This window comes from Ambystoma mexicanum, chromosome 10, assembly GCF_040938575.1.
Source record: "Ambystoma mexicanum isolate Mex_15411 chromosome 10, UKY_AmexF1_1, whole genome shotgun sequence".
Classification (NCBI taxonomy): domain Eukaryota; kingdom Metazoa; phylum Chordata; class Amphibia; order Caudata; family Ambystomatidae; genus Ambystoma; species Ambystoma mexicanum.
In genome coordinates, this window is record NC_090932.1 from 1,675,871,093 (window position 1) to 1,675,891,673 (window position 20,581).

Here is a 20,581-nt window from a genome sequence, read left to right on the forward strand (position 1 = left end):
GTAGGACACCAGTTTCCGTATCCAAGTGTCCAACTAGCAAAGGAATACACTTGGAATTCTAACAATATGTCCCTTAATGGCTCCTAACCACCTGAAGAGATAACATAACACCTTCACTTTGCTGAACTTAATTAGTTTGGCCAGACTAATCCTTTGCATTTCAACAATGTGCGCAGCAAACTCATTGCTGGCACTCTTTGTATGCCTTTGGCAACTACTGTAATCCGATTTCTGATTGTTTTAATTAGTCAAAAACCTCAAACTACCCCATCACTCATTCTACCACCTTTTCCTAAAACTCGGGTGTCTGCTCTTCATATTCAGTGTATTATAAAATAGCATTCTCATCCATGGACAAGACCACTTGTCTTAAAATAATCTGAAACACTTACTTCGTAAGAACTATTAATCCAATCAGTTCTTTGGCACATATTTCTTGAAATCTCTTCTCTTCCACCTTTGCGTACATATTGTACATGAAATCAAGAACAGTTTCACTCCTAAGTACCTTGTGGCTGACATCTGTACACAACATAATGCTCATTTCATACTGGAGTATGGAGGTAGTAAATCCTGGCCAAATAGTTAACCTGTATGGTAAAAGATATTACTAAATTAACACAAATAAAAAGCACAGCATTGCTCTACATTCCAGATGCACAAAAGAATAAAAACCTTTACACTGAATTGAAGAAGAAATAGCCCAATAACAGAAGGGTGGTCCGGTATCTTCCAAAGCGTATGAAACTAGTGAACTGGCATTTTCAGGGAGGAACACTTACAGATTATTACAACTAAGAGTTGAGAGCTTTCTGGACAAAAATAAACACACATTATCAACTTACTGTGCAGATTCAGGCAAAGTCCATGCATTCTTGGCATCAACTTATAATATCAGGCCCTCCCTTGTAATACATCAATCTCTGTCAAGCTCTTGTACTTAGCCAAACAAAAGCAGTCAGGGGAATAGTAGTACCTTGTCATTTACATTACAATTTGTGAAACAATAGTTTGTAACCTTCGCATAGCGGCCCTTTCTGTATTTGAGTTTGTGAAATAACCTATAAATTAGATCATTAAGACTGGTTTAGCTGCCTAAAAACCAGAGACGCACACACAATGGTTTAGTATGCACAGTTTGCAACTGCAATATGTAATGGAAAGATCCTCTAGAGGACATTTTTTTACTTGCAGGTAGGCCGAGCCAAATAATATGAGACTCGGAAGGTCCTATAATGCAACACCCCTTGGGGTGTATTAGGAGGGTGTGATGCTGGAAATGCATCGGAGGGACAGGGCCTCCGTGTCCTTGTCCTTTACTGCCTTTTTATTGTGTGTTCTGTCGTGTTTTCCGCGCAGGAGTTCATGTGGGACTCCTGGCTGTGCAGCTCTCTTTTGGTTTGGTGAACAGACCCGTGGGATACCCTTACGGCACCCGTGGGTGGGGGTACAACCCTGTGCCCCTAGTGTATGTTTTTGGGCACCTGTGGGTGGCCCGCAGAGAAGGGTATAGGCTGGTGGCAGTTCCATGATGACTTTGACAGGTGCGCTGAGTATCCTCCATTTTGGGGATCCCCCGGCCCTACCCTTGGAATCAGTTGATTCCGGATGGAAAACAAGATGGCCCCTGGGGCCTCTTGCTTTCTATTACCTATTACCTTGTTTTCCCAAAGTCCTGGGAAGCCCTGACTCTGTCCCTTCCCCGACTGGCTGTTGGGTGGAAGTTCCATATATGGTGTTGTGAAGTCCGGTCCAGACTGACTGGAGCCTTCCCAGTGACTATGTTGTGGGTACCTCCTGTGGGTGGGACCTGGGTGAATGGAGTGTGACCAATATGCACTTCTTGTTGTGGTTGTCTGGTTTCTGGTATGAGAGACAAAGACAGACAGCCCTTGCCCGAAACTGGCCTGAATGCACTGTGTAGTGTTGAATGGCTGAGTACTTGTCCCAATCCATATTCCTTGTTGTGAGTGTCTGAGAGGGAGGAGGATGGCCTGAATGCCCTGTGTGCCCGATTGGCTGACTGACTGCATGAATGCCCTTCTGTATGATTGGCTGCTGAGAGTGACCCAGCAGTATGGATGAGAGACAAGATAGTATATCTGGTGACCTCCCACCACTGGAAATTGTTCAGAAGCTTTCAGAAGCTGCGTCTACACTTTAGAGTAACTGGAACTGCTGATCCTCGACAACCAGCTGGAAGACGAAGACTTGCTGTTGCATTTGCTTCAACCTAATCTGAAAGCTGCCGAATTCGTCAAGGACTGATCCGAGAGAGGACCTGGTAAGGCGCCCTCTTCCCGTTCTCTGAGGGACCATCGAGCACCGCTAACCTTCGCCGAAGCTCCCTGGAAGTCAGACCCTCGAAAGGCTGCCGACCTGAGACCGCTGAGTAGAACGAAGCAAAGCACCCGGACTTCGCGCTGTCGACCAGGGTTCACAAGTTTGTGTTAACGCTGGAGGCCCGTCGAAGTTGTGTTGCCCAGCCGTGGGGACCACTTGATGCCGTGCCGCCGACGACCGGAGCCGCCCACTCCTTTGCCCAAGAACATTTGAATCCCAGGACTCCCTTGTCCGCATCGTCAACCGCTTTGTCCCGCTGGAGAAAGTCAAGGACAACCAACGCGCCGAGGAGAATCCGCCGGTGGGTCTCCCGCCACCTGAAGGCCATAGACTTCGACGACTCCACGCCCTCGATTGGGCCACAGCTCTTCTGAAACTCTTTGCGGTCCTGAACAATCTATCGCCGAGGTGCCCCGCACACCTCATCCTCACAGGACGTCGCTGACGAGCACCGCCTGGATAGACATCGGGGTCTCGGCACCCTTGAACTTCTCATCGCCGCCATCGACGACAAGTTTACCATCTTCGATTCCTCTCGGCGATCCATGGCTCCTGCTTTAAAGGGAGTCACTCAAGAAGGATCCTTCGATGCGTCTTCAAACAACTCTACTCCACCAGGTACATGGGGGGGGGGGGGGGTAAAAACTTAATAGGAGGGAATAAGGCTATTGAACAATATATGGAGTGGGCTTGTGCTATATATGGAACAAGTTACTTACCTGTAACTGTTGTTCTCCAGCATGGGTCTGGCATGGATTCACATGCTCATGAATATTCCCCGTCGTCAGGCTGGGAATCCTCGGTAAAGAAAAAACCAGTATCAGTTTCGTTTCTGATCTGTCTTTCGTAGTAATAACCAATCACTGGTCTCTGCGTCATACTGACCACAGCCAATGACTGCCCTCTACCTAAGCACCGCCTCTGGCAGCCATCTTCAGATTTGGAAGCACGTGAAGTGGCAGTATGACCAAGTGAAGAGCCGCAGAGGGGTAGGCGGGAGGGTTCGCATGTGAATCCATGCCAGACCCATGCTGGAGAACAACAGTTACAGGCAAGTAACTTGTTCCTTCTCCAGCATGGGGTCTGGCATGGATTCACATGCTCATGAATAAAGAATACATAGCAGTACACACATGCACAACCACGGGAGGTGGCAAAGGCTCAACATTAAGCATTACATCAAACTCAACATTAAGCATCTTACCTCCTCACCAGGCTCACCTCAGGCGAACAGGTTGCGCAGCACTGCTTGGCCGACCCTGGACTCCTCCCTGGAATCCCGATCGACGCAGTAGAACTTTGTGAAGGTGTGCGTCGACCTCCACGTAGCAGCCCTGCATATGTCCAGCAGGGGCACACTAGAAAGGAACGCTGTGGTAGCTGCGATCGCTCTGGTGGAATGGGCTCTCGGACGGCCAGGCAGCGGTCGGTTTGCCAACCGATGACAGTACATGATACAGCCGGAGAGCCATCTGGAAATGGAAGCCTTCGAGAGAGCCTTCCCCTGATTGACAGGTCCAAAGTTCACAAAGAGTTGTGACGTCTTCCGAAAACCCTTCGTGCGGTCCACGTAGAACTTCAGCGCTCTAGCTACATCCAGCGAGTGCAAAGTCCTCTCAGCCGGCGACGAAGGCGACGGGAAGAACACAGGTAACACCAAGGGTTCGTTGAGATGGAAGTCCGACGGTACCTTGGGCATGAAGGAGGGGTGCGTCCTGAGCACTACCCTCGTGTCGTGGAAAGTCAAGTACGGGGCCTTGCAGGAAAGGGCCTGGATCTCTCCCACTCGTCGTGCGGAGGTGATGGCCACAAGAAAAGCTGTTTTCCACGATAGAAACTTCAACGGGGCCGAGTGCAGAGGCTCGAACGGAGGTCCCATGAGCTTGGTCAGCACCACGTTGAGCTCCCACGCCGGGGCCGGAGCCTTCACCGGCGGGAACGATCTGAACAGTCCCTTCATGAACTCTTTCACCAGACGATGAGACCACAAGGACGTCCGCCCCGTGGTTCTGGTGTATCGGGAGATCGCAGCAAGATGAATCTTGATGGACGCGTGTGCCAGACCAGCTTTGGCCAGCGTCAGCAGGTACGGCAGTACTTGGGGGGCCGTAATCCGTAGAGGGTTAATCTTCTGTGCGTGGCACCAGACAGAGAACCTCTTCCATTTGTGTCCGTAGCATTTAAGAGTCGAGGACGCCCTGGCCTTTGCAAGAACCTCTCTGCAATCCGCCGGTATGTCGTATCCTCCAAACTCTAGCGCTGCAGGAGCCAGGCCTGCAAGTTCAGCGACTTCGGGTCGTGGTGGAGGATGGCGCCTCCTTCCCTGGAGAGTAGATCCGCGTCCGCCGGCAGCTTGATCGGCGGGGACGCTGACAAGTCCAGAAGGTCCGGGAACCATATCTGCCTCGGCCACGCAGGTGCGACGAGGATCATCCTGCACCGTGACCTCTTGAGCTGGTTGACGAGCCGGATTAGCAGAGGCAAGGAAGGGAACGCGTAGAGGAACAGGCCCTCCCAGGGGAACGAGAAAGCATCGCCCATGCTCCTCGTCTGGGGAAACCTGCTGGCGAACCTCCGGCACTTGGTGTTCGTCGCCGTCGCGAACAGGTCGATCTGGGGTGTGCCCCACCGTCGGAAGAGGCAATCCACCAGATCCTGCCGTAGTTCCCACTCGTGGCACGAGCGCAGCTCCCTGCTGAGTGAGTCGGCGATGGTGTTTTTTTATCCCTGCCAGATGGAACGGCACCAGAAAAATCCCTTGGGCAACGGCCCAATGCCACAGGTCCTGCGCCTCCTTGGACAGCGCTGGGGACCTGGTTCCGCCCTGTTTCCTGATGTAAAACATGGTGGTGGTGTTGTCGGTGAAGATCCTCACCACCTTGCCCTTGAGGGACGGAAGGAAGGACCTGAGGGCCCAAAACACTGCACGGAGCTCCAGGACGTTGATATGCAGGGACTTCTCCGTCGGGAGCCAGAGTCCCCTTGCGTGCAGATTTTCGGTGTGCGCTCCCCACCCTTCCAGGGAGGCATCCGTGGTCACGGTCTCCTGGTGGGCTGGGGTCTGGAAGTCCATGCCCGCCGTCAAATGCGCGCGGGTGCCCCACCACCGTATCGCTCGTCGGAAACTCTCGTCGAGCTTGATCCTTTCCTCGAAGCTGCCCGTCTGGATCCAGCGCGCATCCAGGAATTCTTGCAACGGGCGCATCCGGAGCCTGCACATGGGAATGAGGTAGATGCAGGAAGACATCATCCCGAGGAGGGACTTGATGGACCTCACTTTGGCCGCGTCGGCCACCAACATCCGTTGCACCTTGCCCAAGATGGTCCTGGTCCTCTCCTCCGACGGGGAGGCCAGAAGGGACACTGTCGAGCCTGGCTCCCAGAAACAGTGCGACTTGCGCGGGCACCAGGTGGGATTTGGCGTAGTTCACGGAGAATCCCAGGTCCGTGAGGAGTTGGACGGACCTTGCCGTGTGGACCACGGCGAGCTCCCTCGTCTTGGCGCGGATGAGCCAGTCGTCGAGGTAGGGGTAGACGTGAATCCCCTCGCGGCGCAGCTGCGCCGCCACCGGTGCGAGGCACTTGGTGAATACCCTGGGTGCCGACCGTAGTCCGAAGGGAAGGGCTTTGAACTGGTAATGACGCCCTTGGACCACGAATCTGAGGAATTTGCGGTGCCCCTTTAGGATGGGAATGTGGAAGTAGGCATCCTCCAAATCCAACGACGATAGGAAGTCTCCTTCCTCCAGCGGACCCAGGACGTGCTGGAGGGTGACCATCCGGAACTTCTGCGCCTTGATGAACTTGTTCAGACGTCGCAGGTCCAGGATGGGGCGCCATCCTCCCGTCTTCTTCTTCACGAGGAAGTATCTCGAGTAGACTCCGGAGCCCCGAAGCCTCTTTGGGACGAGTTCGATGGCGCCCTTTCTGAGCATCGCCTTTACCTCCAGGAGAAGTTGAGGGACGTGAAGTTCTTTCCTGGCCACGGGGGGGACGCGCGGGCACCTTCTTTGAAACTCGAGCGCGTGGCCCCGGGCCAGGGCGTCCAGCACCCAACGGTCGGTGGAGATGGACTCCCACACGCTGACGAAGCCCGCCAGCCGGCCTCCCACCGGGGTGCTTCGGTGCGGGCCCGACCCCACGGCCGGTTCAATCCTGCTTGGGCGCGGCCTTGCCGCCTTGACCTCCTTGGCGACGACGGCGGGGTCCGCTAGACTTGCCTCGTCCTCTGTAGGCCTCTTGCGACGACGAGCGGGCCGCTTGACGGTAGGAAGCGAAACCGCCGCCGGAACCTTTGGAGGCGCCCTTGCCTCCGCCGCTCCGAAAGGGCGTCCGTCGTTGCAGGACTCCAAGGGCCCGGGCCGTCTCAGTATCCGCCTTGATGGCCTGAAGGGAATCGTCCACTGTCTTCCCAAACAGGTTGTTCCCGTCGAAGGGCATGTCCAGGACACTGGTCTGGACGTCCTGCCGGAAATCCGTAGCTTTGAGCCATCCACGACGTCGAAGGCAAACGCCGTTGCCCAGCTGGCGGAACCCGGTGTCGGCGATGTCCGTCGCCACGGTGATGGCGTGGTCCGAGGCCACCTCACCTTCCTGCAGGATCTCAAGGGCCTCCGCCCTCTTGTCGTCCGGCAGAAAATCCAGCAGGGGAGCTATCTTGTACCAGAGCTCCCTGTCATAGCGGGCCACGATAGCCAAGGCGTTGGCCGCTTTAATCGTCGTCGCTGCCGACGAGATGACTCTACGTCCCATAGCATCCAATTTCTTTCCCTCGCCGTCCGGCGGGGAAGTCGATGTGGAGGCCGCACCCCCCCCCTTTCTTCCTGGCTGCCGCGGAGACGACGGAGTCCGGGGTAGGCTGCGCCCGGAGGCACAGGGGGGCCGTGTCCGGGACCCGGTACTTTTTCTCGTACCGGTCTCTTATAGCTGGCGTCGTGGAAGGGTTCTTGAGGAGGGAAAGGCCCTCATCCCAAATGTCGTCCAACAGAGGCACTGAGAGGACCGTCTTCCTCTTGGCCTCGCGCCGCTGATAAAGGAAGCCTTCCTTTTTCTTCTCCTCAGGGCAGAGTTGGAAAAGCTCGGAAGCCCTGGAGATCATGGAGTGGAAAGATCCGATCTTGTCGGGCGGAGAAGCCCTGGTGGGAGGCGACGACGGAAAATCCTCGTCGTATGCCTCGTCGTCCGTACCCGTCGCTGCCGTGTCAGTCCCCGTATCATCCCCTCGGGTGGACGGGGAGGAGGGCTGGAAGGGGCGCGACGGTTGAAAAGGAGGTGGTGGATGGATCCTTCTTTTCTTGGTAGGGGGAACACCAGAAGGTCCCGGTTCTGGATCCCCCGACGGGAGAGGTTCCTCCGTCGGTAACGGTAGCCTCGTCCTTATCTCGGAGCATAAGGACTGTATGGCCAACAAAATGGCCGCCGAGTTGTCTTGCGGCGCTGGCAGAGGGGAATCCGACGGGCGAGCAGGGGCCCCGTCGGTATCCTCGACGATGTCGTCGTCACCTGCGTCGGGGTCCATTCCGACGGGCTGGCCTTCTTCCACGCCTAGGCCGTGGCTTAAGACCTCGATCAGCTCCTCTTCTGAGGTTGAGGCCGAATCTCCGACGACGCCCTGCCCCCCCCCTTCTTCCCCACGGAGGGTTTCACGGGGGTCCTATCGATGGGCACAAAGGAAGACTCCCTCCGAGGAGGCAGGGAGATTCTGGGCCCTGAGGTCGCCACCACTGGTGCAGCCACCACAGGCTGAGCCAGGGCCGCCGCGACCGTTTCGATAGAGGGCTTGGTCGGATGGATCAAGGCCTTCACCACCTTAGGTGCGCTCACCGCCTTATCCTTGAGGGAGGGGGCACTGCCACGCTCCTCCTCTGCCTTAGAGCTCGACCGGGGCCTCTCCAGGAGCTTCGCCGGGTGCTCGGCCTTCCTCTTACCCGACCCAGAGCGTTGGCTCGTGGTTGATGGTGCCGGGGAGGGTGCGCCCTGCCTGGCGCCCGTAGAGCCCGACCGTTCGGCGCTCCCGGTGCCAGCGGACTCGCGGTGCTTGGCCTTATGTTGGGCCCCCGTCGCCGGGGCGCCCTCAAAGGTCTTAGAAGACCGCTCGGATTTCTTCTTCTTCTCGCCAGACGGGCTCTTACCCTCCAGCCAGTTGGCGAGACGTTGATGGCGGTCCTTCATGGTCCGTTCCGACATGTTGCCGCAAAACGCACAGTCCTTCTCCACGTGCGTCTTGTCCTCATGAAGGCAGTAAAGGCAGAAAGAGTGTTCGTCCTCCTTGAAGACGTTCTGCAGCTGGCATCCAGGGCAGACCCTGAACAGCTTTCCGGGCGTCGAGCTTCCCTTCTCCTGGGCCATCTCCGAGACCGGGCCTGAGAAGCTTCTGGATTCCTCCGAAGTGTAGCTCGACGAAATCTTCACCCTTGAGGGGCACAGATGAATCCGACACGGGTCCCCGTTGATCGGATGTAGGATCGGTGGAGCTTGAGGCTCTTTGACCGAAAGAATCGAAGTTTTTTGTGAAAAAAGCGCGAAAAATAGCACTAACGCTCGAGAGCAATAGCACGAGGATCCCAACACATGAACGTGCGGTAAAAATCTGAAGATGGCTGCCAGAGGCGGTGCTTAGGTAGAGGGCAGTCATTGGCTGTGGTCAGTATGACGCAGAGACCAGTGATTGGTTATTACTACGAAAGACAGATCAGAAACGAAACTGATACTGGTTTTTTCTTTACCGAGGATTCCCAGCCTGACGACGGGGAATATTCATGAGCATGTGAATCCATGCCAGACCCCATGCTGGAGAACTTTATTTTACAGGTTGCCCAGGTGGGGGGGGGGGGGATCTCCACACAGAACTGAATCGGTACAGGCCAGCATTCTGCCGATTGTTTCAACCATCTTACGTTCCTTCCCATCTCTATTGCTGGTTTCCTCGTTATTGATCTGTGTGACATTTTAACCGTACAGTTGATGCACTTTAATGAGATTTGATAACATTGGTGGTACCACTTTAGAATTGTATATATTTATCATTGTTGATTTCCGAGTACAAAGTGCGTTATTGTGATTGTGTACATACCTTTGAATATTAATTATATAAAGACTGTTTTCAGTATTACAGTGTGTGGACATTCCTTGTGGGGGTTCGGGGACTACACTGTACTTAAGAACCAGCCGGCATCACCTCCTGAGACGCTAGGCCTTGATTGTTCGTCCATTGCTACCGCTTGAGAATCTTGGCTGGGGTCCTCTGTGCCTCTCCTCTACCATATAGTGAGGTGAAGTACAGGCACCCCCACCAGTATCGTCACAGAGGGTTGTTCTTAAATGAACAGACTAAATGCATCATACTGACTTGTCTGTATTAAGGTTCATCATGCAATACTGAATAAAAACCTGATTTGTTTGTGATATTGGGCCTCACATTTAAGACAGGGATAAAATGACTGTTTCAGGACCAGTTTCTGTAAAGCTTTATGGAAATAAACCTGGTCTCTGCCTTTCTTCCTATTGAATTATTTGCTGAAGTGATGCAGGTAACATCTGGTGGCGTCACACCTTGGCTTAAGAGCCCAAATTAAAACATCTAAAATGGGACAGCTGCCCATGAGGTTAGATATTCCTCCTGGGGCTGCACAAAAGCCATGTATAAGGCATCAATGGTAAAAGTTAAAAACAAAAAGGGATAGAATAAAAAAAAAGCAGTGGTGATAACAGGGAAACAATTATGCAGCAAACAAGGATGGAGTGTAACTTTAAATAAATGGGTACTGATGGAGGAGATAGGGGAATAAGTGCCAAGGACGGAAGACGGGATAACGTCCTAAAGATGCAGGCTAAAGTTTTAAGGTAAAACACCAAAGAGAAAGTAAATTCTGTAGTCAAATGGCATGCCAATTTCAGGAACTGATGAAACTAGGTAATAAAATGGTGAGAAACCAATCCAAAGATCAAAAATCACAGATTGGAGCATGGCACTGTACATTATGTACACAAGATACCAGCAAGCAATGTACAAGTACCTGGAAAAATGCAATATGACCAAATTGGCAGTAGTGTAGGGTTTCCTACAGATGGGACTTTACATAGAAAAACGTTTCATTTAAGTTTTCTTTTTGGTTTGGCAGAAAAAGGCTCATCTATTAAACCGACTAAATGAGACAGCTCCTGAAAATGGTTTGCAGATTGTTAAATAGTAGGGGAGTCAAGAAAATTATAGTTATTCACTGTGGTGACTAGAGTACTCGCAGTCCCCTTTCCTCCATCCTTGTGGGCGTCCCCCAACATGGAACCATACCAGAACCTTCGGCAGTGAAAAAATTGATCTTCCACTTTAAATTAAGTATAGCATGTGGGGGCGTGACCTCTGCGTGGGAACAGCCCGCCGAGGTTCCGCCCTCCGGGGCCTCACCTCAGGCACCTTTGAATACAATCGGACATTTAGATACCTGGCTACTCTTAGTACATATTAGCCCTTAGCATACTAGCGGGGTAAGGAGGGTGGGACGTTTGGAGAAAACGGGACTATACTCTTGTCAATACGGTGAGTAACTAATTACTCATACATCCTGTCCCCTTTCCATCATCCTTGTGGGTGATTCCACCGAATAAGGACAAAGGATAGAGCTGTGATAACCTGCCTCATATCTAGGACAAGGATAAAAGGTTCTTTAGAACCGCCTAACCAAACTCTGCATTGCGCCTGGAGATTAAGTCCAGTGAGTAGTGCCCACAGAAGGCCGACTGAGTGGCCCAAGTAGCAGCCTTGGATACTGAACCCAAGGGCATGTATCCCCTCAGGAACAGGTTTGCCCATGGCCATGAACGCCTCCGAGATAGCCTGAACCATCCAATGGGCGATGCAGAATACCTCAGACTTCCTGAAGGATTTAGTCCGAGGGAGATCAAATTTGAGGACCCTCTTGAGGTCAAAGGAATGAAGGGCCCTTTCCACCACAAACTGCGTGTTTGGGAGGAACATCAGCAGGCAGATTGCTTGATTCAGATGAAATAGAGAGACCACCTTGGACAAGTTTGGGTGAGTGCGCAAGATGACCTTATCGTCGTGAAACGTGAAGGGCTCACTATCCCTCCGCGCAGAGTTGAGAGCCACCAGTAAAACTGTCTTTAGTGTCATCAAGCGGTTATTCACAGAGGCCATCAGCTCAAAATGTTTGTGCTGCAAGAACCACATTGGAGGTCCCAGACTGAGTGTGGCCTGTGCACTGGGGGGAAAGACTAGACAACCACTTAAGGTGGACCTTAACCAGCAGGTTGGCCGACGAAAACGCATGCTGTGGGGAATTCTTGTAAGCCCTGATGGCTGCAAAATAGTTGACAAATATCCACCTGAACTCCAGAGCTAGCACATCATTTAGGAGGAGGCGACTGTGTCCATACCCTTGTCAAAAGCCCAATGACAGAACCTAGTCCATTGGCTCTTATACTGGGACCAAGTCGAGTGCCTCCTGGCCTGCTGAATATCCCAGTAGTCCTGCAAAAATTGAGCTTGCTGAAGCCTCAGCTGGTCAGGAACCACACTGCCAGGGGCACCTTGGCCTGGTGCAGAAGTTCCACTGCCCCGCCCTGGGGCGTCATGAAGCGCCTACTGGAGATCGGAAGCTGGATGGGACCCTAGGAGCACAACTGCAGCAGAACCGAAAACGAGGGTCTCAAAGGCCAGTGGGAAGCAATCAGGATGAGGATGCTGGTACTTGTGGAAGATCCATTGGAGCAGAGGGATGGGCGGAAAGCATAACACCTGCTGCCGCACCAACAGATCTGGAAGTCATCTCCCAGAGACCTCCGATCCGGTCCTGCCCATGAAGCAAACTGGGGTACTTGGAATTCAGAAGCGATGCCAACAGGTCCACGACCCGCCACCCCTAACGCTAGAACAGGGGAAAACAAGCAGGTGTTGATCCACAAGCAGCTCAGCTAGCCCACTTCTGCATCACTGTCCCCTGGGAGAACTGCTGAAAGCCAAACTCCTTCCATCAGGGCAAATTCCCATATTGATACCACCCTGCTTGTTCAAATAAAATATTGTATTAGAATTGGCTGTCCTGACGAGAACAGACTGTCCCTGATGAGGTGCACAAATGCCTTGAGGGCAAGGGCCCACTGTCCTGAGCTCGAGCAGATTGATATGCAGGAGGGATTCCGTCCTGGACCAAGCATGAACCACGTAGCCCTCGACAGTAGCCCCCCCAGACCTAAGGGCTCTGGTTGGGTGAAGGGGGCTCATACTGAAATATATGATAGATATTTTATTTATATCGCGCTCATAAAGAGGTGTTTGAGCGCAGCCAAGCAAAGGGAGGGGAACATGGGAGAACAACATTACGATCTTACTAGGCCCAGGGACATTAGGAATGCTCAAGTGCATGGAAAGGGGGGAGAGGGGGAGTGCATGGAAGGGGAGACATTTAAAGTGCTGAAGAGAGGAGAGAACAGAATAAATAACTGGAATAAATAAATAATAAATGCAGTGAAACTGGTAGTACAGCCAGGCAAGTGGCAAGTTCATGATTACCTCGCACTTGCCAACAGCTGGCCCTTGTTATTGATGCTGTATGCTAATAACCCTGTACTGCACTTTCCCCTCTCCCTTTCCCCCATGCACTTTTTCCCTTCCAGACTACCCTTGCACTTGCGATCTGAATGACACCTGGCCTAGTAGGATCGCTGTCTGTCTCCCCTTGTCCCCCCCCTGCCTCGTCACGCCTTGAAACACTTGTGTATAGGTGCGTTACAAATGCAATATCATATCATTAGTAAGATCGGGTATATCTAATAAGTGCAGAAGAAGAGTGGGGATTGTATGGGTACAGATACAGATCCCAGTGCCAGATTGTCATCCATCATCAACCAGAGAACATCAGGCAGTAGCAGCGGTGGTATTGGGATCTGGACCGACAGACACAGTCTCCTGATCCCAATTGACCACCAGATGGAGTTGGTGGCGCCTCATTTTAGACTAGCGTGCTGTACAGTGGGCACGCATGAGGCACCGGGACCAAAATGTGCTGGCACTACCAAACTGAGGTGGTCGACTTGGGCAAAAAAGTCGCCACCGCCTTGCCTAGGCACAGGAGCTTCTCGGGCAAAAGGAACACCCACTGAACAGTAGCGTTCCCACGCACACATAGGAAGACCAGTTCCTGAAATGGGTTTATTGAGCCAAACTGATTTACTGCCAATATCTGGCAGGAGTGAGCCACCATCCGGGTGATCACGTCCTCACCATCCAGTCATCCAAATAAGGGTACAGATGATGGCTTGCCACTGCATTAATCGACTTCGAGAAGACACGAGATGCCGAGTTCAGGCCGAAGGTCAGCACCTTATGCTCAAAGTTGTACGACAATCGTGCACCGCATAAACTTTTGATGCGGTTGGTAGATGGGCACATGCAGGAACACATTTGTTGAGGGCCAGACTTGGCTATGCGCACAGGAGTAATCATCTTGGAGTGTTCCAGAAGTACACACATTTAGAAATGACGGGTCCAGAACAAACCACGGGCCAGCCCGGTTGTTCTTGGGTACGACAAAAATCTACGAGTAGTACCCAGCACCCCGATCTGAAAGGAAACTGTTCTATCGCCTGCATCTCTCAAAGAGCGAAAAAACCTTCCTTAAAAGCGCCAGGAACCTAATCTGACAGAGGAGAGGAAATTATAAATTACTCACCGTAGTGACCAATGTACTCCCAAGTCCATAGTCCCCTTTTCTCCATACTGTATGGAGATTAAACTGAATGGTTCCCCCTCTTAAGAAGGAACAGGTTACTTACCTGTAACTGTTGTTCTCCAGCATGGGTCTGGCATGGATTCACATGCTCATGAATATTCCCTGTCAGGCCGGGAATCCTCAGTATAGAAAAAAATCAGTATCAGTTTAGTTTCTGATCCGTCTTTCTTAGTAGTAACCAATCACTGGTCTCTGGGTCATACTGCCCCCAGCCAATGACTGCCCTGTTCCTAAGCCCCGCCTCCGGCAGCCATCCTCAGATTTGGTAGCATGTAAAGTGGCAGTATGACCAAGTGAAGAGCCGCAGAGGGGTAGGCGGGAGGGTTCGCATGTGAATACATGCCAGACCCATGCTGGAGAACAACAGTTACAGGTAAGTAACTTGTTCCTTCTCCAGCATGGGGTCTGGCATGGATTAACATGCTCATGAATAAGAGAATACATAGCAGTACACACATGCACAACCACGGAGGTGGAAACAGGCTCAACATTAAGCAATACAACAACTCAACATTAAGCATCTCTGACCTCCTCACCAGGCTCACCTTAGGCGAACATGTTGCGCAGCACTGCTTGGCCGACCCTGGACTCCTCCCTGGAGTCCTGATCGATGCAGTAGAATCTTGTAAAGTTGTGAGTCGACCTCCACGTCGCAGCCCTGCAAATGTCCAGCAGGGGCACACCAGACAGGAACGCCGTGGTAGCAGCGATAGTTCTGGTCGAATGGGCTCTCGGACGGCCGGGCAGCTGTCGGTTTGCCAACCGGTGACAGTGCATGATGCAGCCGGAGAGCCATTTGGAAATGGAAGCCTTCGAGAGAGCCTTCCCTTGATTCACAGTCCCAAAGTTCACAAACAGCTGCGACGTCTTCCGAAAGCTCTTTGTGCGGTCCACGTAGAACTTCAGCGCTCTAGCTACATCCAGCGAGTGCAAAGTCCTCTCAGCCGGTGACGAAGGCGACGGGAATAAAACTGGCAACACCAAGGGCTCGTTGAGGTGGAAGTCAGACGGCACCTTGGGCATAAAGGATGGGTGTGTCCTCAGCACCACCCTCGTGTCATGAAAAGTCAAGTATGGAGGCTTGCAAGATAGGGCCTGGATCTCTCCAACTCGTCGTGCGGAGGTGATGGCCATGAGGAAAGCCGTCTTCCATGACAGGAACTTCAAAGGCGCCGAATGCATAGGCTCGAATGGGGCCTCCATGAGCTTGGTCAGCACCACATTAAGCTCCCACGCCGGGGCAGGAGCCTTCACCGGCGGGAATGATCGGAATAGTCCCTTCATGAATTCTTTCACCAGGCGATGAGACCACAAGGACGCCCGTCCCGTCGTCCTGGTATATCGGGAGATCGCAGCTAGATGTATTTTGATGGAGGCGTGAGCCAGTGTAACTTTGGCCAGCGACAGTAGGTACGGCAGTACTTGAGGGGCCGTAATCCGCAGAGGGTTAATCTTCTGTGCACGGCACCAGACAGAGAACCTCTTCCATTTATGTACGTAGCACTTGAGAGTTGAGGACGCCCTGGCCTTTGCAAGAACCTCTCTGCAGTCGGCCGGGATGTCGTACCCTCCAAACTCTAGTGCTGCAGGAGCCAGGCCTGCAAGTTCAGCAACTCCGGGTTGTGGTGAAGAAAGGCGCCTCCTTCTCTGGAGAGAAGGTCTGCGTCAGTCGGCAGCTTGACTGGTGGGGACGTTGACAAGTCCAGAAGGTCCGGGAACCAGATCTGTCTCGGCCACGCCGGTGCGACGAGGATCATCCTGCACTGGGACCTCTTGAGCTGTTTGATGAGCCGGAGCAGCAACGGCAGCAGAGGGAACGCATAAAGAAATAGGCCGTCCCAGGGGAACGAGAAAGCATCGCCCATGCTCCTCGGCTGGGGGAACCTGCTGGCGAACCTCCGGGACTTGGAATTCGTCGCCGTCGCGAAGAGATCGATTTGGGGTTCGCACCACCGTCGGAAGAGTCAATCCACTTGATCCTGGCATAGTTCCCACTCGTGGCACGAGTGCAGCTCCCTGCTGAGTGAGTCGGCGATCGTATTTTTTTATTCCTGCCAGATGAAGAGGCACCAGAAACATCCCTTGGTCGACGGCCCAATGCCACAGATCCTGGGCCTCCTTGGATAGGGCCGGGTGACCTGGTTCCGCCCTGCTTCCGGATGTAGAACATCGTGGTGGTGTTGTCAGTGAAGATCCTCACCACCTTGCCCCTGAGGGATGGAAGAAAAGACCTGAGGGCCCAGAACACCGCGCGGAGCTCCAAGATGTTGATGTGGAGAGACTTCTCCTCCGGGAGCCAAAGGCCTCTCGCGTGAAGATCTCCGGAGTGTGCTCCCCAACCTTCCAGGGAGGCGTCCGTCGTCACCATCACCTGGTGAGCTGGGGTCTGCAAATCCGTGCCCGCCGACAGATGGGAGCAGGTACCCCACCACCGGATCGCCTGACGGAACGTCTCGTTGAGAGGGATCCTGCCCTCGAAGCTGCCCGTCGACTGGATCCAGCAGGCGTCGAGGAACTCCTGTAAGGGTCTCATCCGAAGCCTGCAAAGGCGCACCAGATAAATGCAGGAGGACATCATCCCGAGGAGGGACTTGATAGATCTTACCCTGGCCATGTCTGTGGCCAGCAGACGCTGCACCTTGCCCAGAATGGTCCTGGTCCTTTCCTCCGACGGCGAGGACAGCCGGGCCACTGTGTCGAGCTTGGCTCCCAGAAACAGGGCGACTTGCGACGGAACCAGGTGGGATTTTGGAAAGTTGATGGAGAATCCCAGGTCCGTGAGCAGCTGGACGGTCTTCGCAGTGTGCTCCACGGCGAGCTCCCTTGTCCTTGCCCGGATGAGCCAGTCGTTCAGGTAGGGGTAGACGTGGATCCCCTGTAGGCGCAGCCGCGCCGCCCCGGTGCGAGGCACTTGGTGAACACCCTGGGTGCCGACTTCAATCCGAACGGGAAGGCCTTGAACTGGTAGTGCCGCCCTTGGACCACGAACCTGAGGAACTTTCGGTGTCTTTTTAGAATGGGGATGTGGAAGTACGCATCCTCCAAGTCCAACGACAGGAAATCTCTCTCCTCCAGCTGTCCCAGCACGTGCTGGAGGGTGACCATACAGAACTTCTGTGCCTTGATGTACTTGTTCAGTCGTTGCAGGTCCAGGATGGGGCGCCATCCTCCTGTATTTTTTACGAGGAAGTACCTTGAGTAAACTCCGGAGCCCCGAAGCCTCTTTGGGACGAGCTCGATGGCACCCTTCTTGAGCATCGCCCTTACTTCCAACAGTATTTGAGGGACGAGGCACTTCTTCTGAAACTCGAGGGCGTGCCCTTGGACCAGGGCGTCCAGCACCCAACGGTCAGTGGAGATGGACTCCCACACGCTGACAAACCTCGCCTGCCGGCCTCCCACCGGGGTGCTTCGGCGGGGGCCCGACCCCCCGGTCGGTTCAATCTTGTTTGGAGGCCGCCTTGCCTCGTCGACGACGGGCACCACCTGACTAGCCGCGTCCCCTGTAGGCTTCCTGGGACGAAGATCTTGCCGCTTGGCGGTAAGTGGAGGAGCCACTGCCGGATCCCTTGAAGTCACCTTGTCTGCCTCCGGAGCTCCGAAAGGACGGCCGTCGTTGTTGGAGCACTCCCAGTGCCCGGGCAGTCTCTGTCTGTCTTGATGGCCTGAAGGGACTCATCAACCGCCTTCCCAAACAGGTTGTTCCCGTCGAAGGGCATGTCCAAAACCTTGGTTTGTACGTCCTAGCGGGAATCCGTGGCCTTGAGCCATCCTCGTCGTCTCAAGCAAACGCTGTTGCCCAACTGACGGAAACCGGTGTCAGCGATGTCAGTTGCCACCGTGATGGCGTGGTCCGAAGCAGTCTCCCCCTACTGTTGGATCTCAAGGGCCTCAGCCCTTTTGGCGTCCAGAAGGAAGTCTAACAGAGGGGCGATTTTGAACCACAACTGCCTGTCGTAGCGGGCTACGATAGCCAGGGCGTTGGCCGCCTTGAAAGTCGTTGCTGCAGATGAGATGATCCGTCGTCCCATCGTGTCCAACTTCCTGCCCTCGCCGTCCGGCGGTGAAGTTGATGTCGAGGCCGATGCCCCCCCAGCTTTCTTCTTTGCCGCCGCGGAGACGGCCGAATCCGGGATAGGTTGTGCCCGAAGGCACAAGGGGGCAGCGTCGGGGACCCGGTACTTCTTCTCGTACCGGTCCCTCTTTGCCGGCGCCGTGGCAGGGTTCTGGAGGAGGGCGAGCCCCTCATCCCATATGTCATCAAGAAGCGGTACGGCGAGGACCGTCTTTCTTTTAGCCTTGCGCCGTTGGTAAAGGAACCCTTCTTTCTTCTTTTCTTCTGGGCAGAGCTGAAAAAGCTCAGATGCCCTGGAAATCATGGCATGAAAGGATCCAATCTCGTCGGGCAGGGACGCCCGAGCAGGGGGCGACGGGGGACACGTCCTGTCGTCGCCTCTGTCGTCATCTGTACCTGTCGTAGCCGTGGCCGTGCCTGTATCATCCCCGTGGGTAGTAGACCGGGGGGAAGGTAGAGCAGGCCGCAGAGGTGGGAGAGGTGGCGCAGGATGCGTCGTCCTCTTATGCGGTGGACTCTCCGAAGGTCCTGGCTCTGGTTCCCCCGTCGGGTCTGGCTCAGGTACCTCCGTCGGGGGAAGGGGCAACCTTGTCCTTATCTCCGAGCATAAGGACTGAATCGCTGACAAAATGGCCGCTGAAGTGTCCTGCGGCGCCGGAAACGACGGGCGCGAGGGCTCTTGAGGAGCCTTGTCGCCGACACCGTCGCTCTCGTCGTCGCCCTCGTCGGGATCCCTCCCGATGGGCTGGGCCTCTTCCACGACTTCGATTAGCTCTTCTTCGGAGGTCGTGTTCGTATCCACGATGACCACCAGCCCCTCCCCCACCTTTTCCAACGAGGACTTCGTGGGGGTCTTCTCAATGGGCCTGAAAGACGACTCCCTCCGCGGTGGCAGGGAGACTGGGTCCTGAGGGCGCCTCCACTGGTGTAGCCTCCACAGGCTGAGCCAGAGCCGCGGCGGCATCCTCAATCGAGGTCTTAGAAGGGTGAATTAAGGCCATCGTCACCTTCTGGACGCCTGGGGCCTTCACCTTGGGGGGAGGGTCCGAGCCTCGCTCCCTCTCTGCCGGAATCTTCGAGATCGACCGGGCCTCTTCAGAAGCTTTGCGGGGTTCTCGGCCTTCCTCTTACCTGAGCCAGAGCGTTGGCTCGTGGTTGATGGCGCCGGGGAGGATGCGCCCTGCCTGGCAGCCAAGGAGCCAGACCGTTCGGCGCTCCCGGTGCCCGCGGACTCGCAGAGCTTAGCCTTTTGTTGGGCCCCCGTTGCCGGGGCACCCTCACAGGACTTAGAAGACCGCTCGGACTTCTTTTTCTTCTTCTCGCCTGACGGTCTCTTTCCTTCTAGCCAGTTGGCGAGACGGAGGTGGCGATCCTTCATGGTCCGCTCCGACATGTTCCCACAAAACGCACAGTCCTTCTCCTTGTGCGTCTTGTCCTCATGGAGACAGTAGAGGCATAACGAATGCTCGTCCTCTTTGAAAACATTCTGAAGCTGGCATCCAGGGCAGGTCCTGAACAGCTTCCCGGGCGTCCAGCTTCCTTTCTCCTGGGCCATGTCCGGGTTTGGCCTCGGAACTCCTGGAATCCTCCAAAAGCGTAACTCAACGAAATCTTCACCCTTGAGGGGCGTAGAAAACTCTGAAACGGATCCCCGTTGATCGGATGTAGAAACGATGGAGCTTGAGGCTCTATTTAACCGAAAAATGAGGAAAAAATCTCCTGAAAAAGCGCGAAAACGCAGCAAAAGCTCGAGAGCTACAGCACGAGGACGCCCAACACTTGAACGTGCGGTAAAAATCTGAGGATGGCTGCCGGAGGCGGGGCTTAGGGAGAGGGCAGTCATTGGCTGGGGGCAGTATGACCCAGAGACCAGTGATTGGTTACTACTAAGAAAGACAGATCAGAAACAAAACTGATACTGATTTTTTTCTATACCGAGGATTCCCGGCCTGACGGGGAATATTCATGAGCATGTGAATCCATGCCAGGCCCCATGCTGGAGAAAACAAGTTACTCAACACTGCCTGGACAAATGCTGCGTCCGACCCAGTGGAGTAACTTTGCTGAAAATGTTGGGGGGTTGGGGGGACATGACATCTGAGAAAAGGTGCCCCAGCCAAATGAATGGGGACAAAATGGTGTGCCATGAAAGTTGGGGGGGACAAACACCCCTGTCCCCCCCCCTAAAATTACACCCATGGTCCGACCTGGAACTGGCATCCAAGCAGTAGTGCTTGCAGAAGGATGAGTGAGTAGCCCACGTAGCCGCTTTGCCGATAACATGAACACGTCTTTGTAAAGCTACCGCCGTAGCGTTCACTCGGATGGCGTGGGCATGTAGGTTTGCTGACAATGGCTTGTGCTGCCCCGCATACGCCACCTTGATTGCCATAAGCATCCACCTTGCTATGGAGGC

General features: G+C 54.1%; 1 protein-coding gene across 1 annotated transcript in view; it reads right to left on the reverse strand.

Moving 5' to 3' along the window:
* Window positions 1-20,581, reverse strand: part of PIWIL1 (piwi like RNA-mediated gene silencing 1) — a 1,334,367-nt gene that overhangs the window by 788,835 nt on the left and 524,951 nt on the right. The window contains exon 8 of the mRNA XM_069620111.1: window positions 393-590. Coding sequence (XP_069476212.1) covers window positions 393-590 — 198 coding nt within the window. The remainder of the gene's footprint in view (window positions 1-392; window positions 591-20,581) is intronic.